At 36.5% G+C, this 4,618-nt stretch overlaps 1 protein-coding gene across 1 annotated transcript; it reads right to left on the bottom strand.

Moving 5' to 3' along the window:
* Positions 1–1,022: 1,022 nt before the first annotated feature.
* Positions 1,023–4,318, bottom strand: HELRODRAFT_140744 (hypothetical protein; the record flags this gene model as incomplete). Its single annotated transcript, XM_009022995.1, has 9 exons — positions 1,023–1,166; positions 1,446–1,590; positions 1,964–2,207; positions 2,653–2,734; positions 2,932–3,019; positions 3,214–3,347; positions 3,671–3,729; positions 3,887–4,080; positions 4,191–4,318. Coding segments are annotated over 9 exons (1,218 nt in total), but the record flags the coding sequence as incomplete, so codon positions are not given.
* Positions 4,319–4,618: the final 300 nt, after the last annotated feature.

Below are 4,618 nucleotides of genomic sequence, written 5' to 3'. Positions count from 1 at the left end.
AGATAGTATCATGTAAAATTACTCTTCGGGTAAATTTTAAGGACAATTTAAGTACAATTTAAGCACATTTTAAGTACGATTTACGATTTAAGTGAAAATGTAAGTAAAAATTTGAGTTTAGGTAAAATTAAATATCGGCTTCATGGCCTTCCTGTCTGACTTACTCCTCTGAAATGATAATGAAGATGACGTCAATGATGACGATTTTGATGTCTTTGGCGTTGACGCTGATGAAGTTCTTGATGTCTTTGTTGTTGTTGATGATGGTGTTGTTGTTGATGATGATGAAGTTATTTTTGTAGAATCACTATCAGCCCCCTTCGTTGATTTGTTGTGTTGTGCTCTGTTGTCATGTTGAGCGGATAATGATGATGACGGTAATGATGATGGTGTTGTTGGGTTACTCTCCTCAATGACGACACCAATTCTACTTGATGATGGTGACGATGACGACGATGTTTGCAGCTGTTGTTGTTGAAGTTTGATCCCCAGCAGACTGCAGTACGTTGTGAATCTTTTCAGCTGTGGAGAGACGGAAAATCAAAACTTTTCCTTTATACAGTAATTCAAGTAACCATCAGTGTCAACAATGAACATTAACATTACCTCTACTGCTGCTTCTGCTATAACTACAACAACAAACTGCTACTGCTACAACTGTTGCTGCTACTTCTCCTACTACTGCTGCTGCTGCTACTACTACTACAACTACTACTACTACTACTACTACTACCACCACCCCTAACAACAACTACTACTACTACTACAACTACTACTACCACCACCACTACTACAACAACAACAACTACTACTACTACTACTACAATCACCACCCCTACTACTACTACTAATACTACTACAACTACTACTACTAACTACTACTACTACTACTATTACTACTACTACTACCACTACTACTACTACTACTACCAATAGTGATACATACCATTACCAGTGCTACTAAAATAGTAATTAAAAATAAATGAAAGTGCGTAATAAAGAACATGGAACATCGAGCTAACTTCAAACTCCAGGAACCTTTGTTTCTCTTCGTGGTCGCTGATGACGTTTGTCTTGGAACCTTTAGGTACTTCCGATTGCTTATGTACTGCCAATTCTTCACTGACTGTCGAGAGGACTTGTTGAAATTTTTTCAACTGCTCTGGCTGCGTGGATTTTAATGAAAAAAAAAATACTTTTATAAAAATATCTCTTAAAATAATTACAAAATCAATCAATCAATCAAAAATATGATAAATAAATATATTATAATAAATTCATAAATTATAAATGAATTATTAATAAATTTATTTAAAAAATAAAACAAAATCAAAAATGAAAAATAATTACAAAAATTATAAAAAAAATTAAAATACTGAAAAAAATACCAAAAATTTCCAAAAAAATACCAAAAATACCAAAAAAATACCAAAATAATTACTCACCAGGGAAAGCTTCGTGACGGAACAGGGCATGAGGGGACGCTGGAACTTCTTCTGTGAGCCGACGGCACCCGGAAGTGGCGCCGACGACAGCGTAGCAGCCACCAAATTGATCGTCGTCATCCACGCCTTGCACTCCGAGGCGTCGCTGAGAAAAGATGAAAAATTAATATTAATGAAAAAAATTATGTCACTGAGTTATGTAAATATTATTATTATATTTGATATAGTAATTATTAGAATAATTAATTTTGTTATAATTATTATGCAGCGCTATAATTTATCGTATCATCATCATCATAATAATCATCTCTTACTCCTCAAGACAATCATTAAAAATGGTTACCAACGCAACGACCACAGCGCCAGCCACACTACCACCACAAACTCCCACCATCACACATTACCACCACACGCTACCACCACACTACCACCACACATTACCACCACAAACCACTACACACGCCACTACCACACACCACCACCACACACACAACCACCACAAAAACGACACGCCAAACCTTGTCTGAAAAAGGAACTGAGCCGAATCGCAGGTATAAAGCCTGAAAACGTGCTGCTTTTTGTGGTAGTCGTCAGCTTTCTCGGCGTAAGCATGGTGTAGTCGGACGGCGTTGCTGCTGTGGTGGTGGTCCTGGAGTGAGGAGTGATCCGTGCGTTTCGGGATATGCTCGTCTTTGTAGAGGAAGAGGAATGTGTCGCGGATCGTCGCGTAGTACATCCGCCATCCCCTGCGTCCCATTGAAGCTAAAGTGGGATTAAAAGGATCAACTAATTTAAATAATTTTTTTTTTAATTAGAGCGAGTTTTTAAATCAAAGTTCCGATCAAAAAACGAGTATTTAGATTTATTTTTATGTAATTATTGAAAACTGCAGACTCTCAAGAAACCTTTCAAATACTAATCAGAACCCAGCATAAAACAATAGGTACATTATAGCCAATAGATACACGGAACGCAAAATCGCTCTTTGAAATCGCTCCATGTACAGTATAATCAGATGGATACATGGATACATGAATAGATGATATATGGATAGATAGATGGATGATGCATGGATAGATGGATGGATGATACATGGATGGATGGATGATACATGGATGGATGACACATGGATGGATGATACATGGATGGATGATACATAAATAGATGGATGGATGGCAGAAAAAAAAATGTTATCCCTCCCACCAACTTTTATGTCCGTCTGAGTCCATGCAGCACTTCCTCATGACGTACCCGCGCCTGAACTCCTTCAAAAGTTTCAAGTCTGGAACCTTAACGTCGAAAATTACTTTAAATTTCATCATTTTTTAAACCTCTTTTAATCAATCAAATGTTTGTATTTATTTAGTCTGAAAATTCGTTAATTCATCATAATATTCATCATAATATTCATCATAATATTCATCATAATACTCATCATAATTTATTATAATTTATGAATTATTAGAAACTAGAACGGTCTACAGACGTGCAAAAATGGATTGGCACCAATAGGAGCCGCCGCCGTTGATGACGTCATAACTGATTCGTCCAATAGCAAATGAGAGCCATCTTCACTTTTGAAAAATTTGTTCATAGATAATGAGATATTAAAAAAATATTTTTTATCCAAACTGGAATGAAAAAACTGAAAAAAGCAGATAGGGAAAGAAACATATTCGATTTAGTTTAGCCAAAACCGAAACTACGGGTTAAGTTTAGTTTCACTTTCTAAACTTAAAAATAGCTCATCACATAAATTATAACTTACATGTAACACTCAAATGGGTTTTTACAGACAGACGTGTAGACTTGCTTGAGGAGTTCTCTGGGAAAGTCCATTCCGTCGTTGAGGGATGACAGGTTGTCTATGAACTCCTCTTGCGTCATTTTGCGAGATACCATCTGGTTGATTGATTGATTGATTGATTGATTGATTGATTGATTGATTTATTGATTGATTCACTGAAGTGAAATGATTGAGAGTTGGATGAACTAATAAGTAGACAGACTAAATAATGAATTGATCAATTAATTGATTGGATCATAGGAGGAAGTTTGTTTAACAATTAGTCAATCAGTTGGACAGGTAGTCAGTCAATCAATCAATCAACCATAGAATCATTCAATCAGTTGGTCAATCAATCATTCAGTCAACCAATCAATCAACTAATTAGTGAAACAACCAATAAAAAATCTCAAAACCAATGAATAAAGAGATAAGCTACCTGGCTGCAATGATCTGTGTTTAGTAGCATCATAGCACATATCAGAGTGTGACAAGAATCTAATGAATGATTGAATGAATTAATAAATGAATGCATGAATGAATGAATGAATGAATGAATGAATAAATGAATGAATGAATGTATGAACAAACGAATGAGATCTAAGACAAGAAAAAGTAAGCAAACCACAAATTAAAAACAATTGAAAATCCCAACCGTCAGAGAGAACAAAGTCAGGATTACACTGAAGGAATCTGTGAGAAAAATGGGCCAGTACCCTCTCCCTCTCTTGGGTCTCGCCAACTAGGGTCACCCTGCCCAGAAAAACCCGAAGGGCCTCGTCCAATTTCTGACTTCTGAAGTCAAAATTCTTTAAATATTCCTGACCCACTAAGTTTGAGAAACTGTCTCTACCGTATATGAGGGAAAAATGAAGAAAAATGAATTTAAGTAACAACAAAATAATAGCCAATGTCATTAAATGGAAATGATTTCTTGTCATAAAAAAAGTGAAGTGAACTTTTTTCCAAGATGTTTAGCCACATCTGTCTTGTTGAAACCGTCGAGTTTGTAAAGTCTCTTGGCTAGCCTCTTTGCCGATGGAAAATCAGCATCTTTAGAAGTTGGATTCTTGGAGGAGGAAGTAGTTGGGAAGACGTTGACGTCATTAATGACGCCATCACGGTGATTCTGTTTAATGTCATCGTCGATTTTGTTTCTTAGTTGATGTTGTTGTTTCATTGGCGAGTTTAGTTGGCGTTGCTGTTGAAGTTGTTGTTGTGTGGTGGGTGGAGTTGGTTGTTTTGTTGTTTGTGATGGGCTGTTGTCTGGTGCTACTGTGGAGTAGTTGGTTGGCGACGAGGTGCCTCGAGACGAACAAACGATCACCCCCCTATCACTCAATGTTTCAAAAGTATCCAAATATTGATCATCGTCATCGTCATCATC

The sequence above is a fragment of the Helobdella robusta genome (assembly GCF_000326865.2).
Source record: "Helobdella robusta unplaced genomic scaffold HELROscaffold_34, whole genome shotgun sequence".
Lineage (NCBI taxonomy): Eukaryota > Metazoa > Annelida > Clitellata > Rhynchobdellida > Glossiphoniidae > Helobdella > Helobdella robusta.
This window is presented reverse-complemented; position numbering and strand designations above follow the sequence as displayed.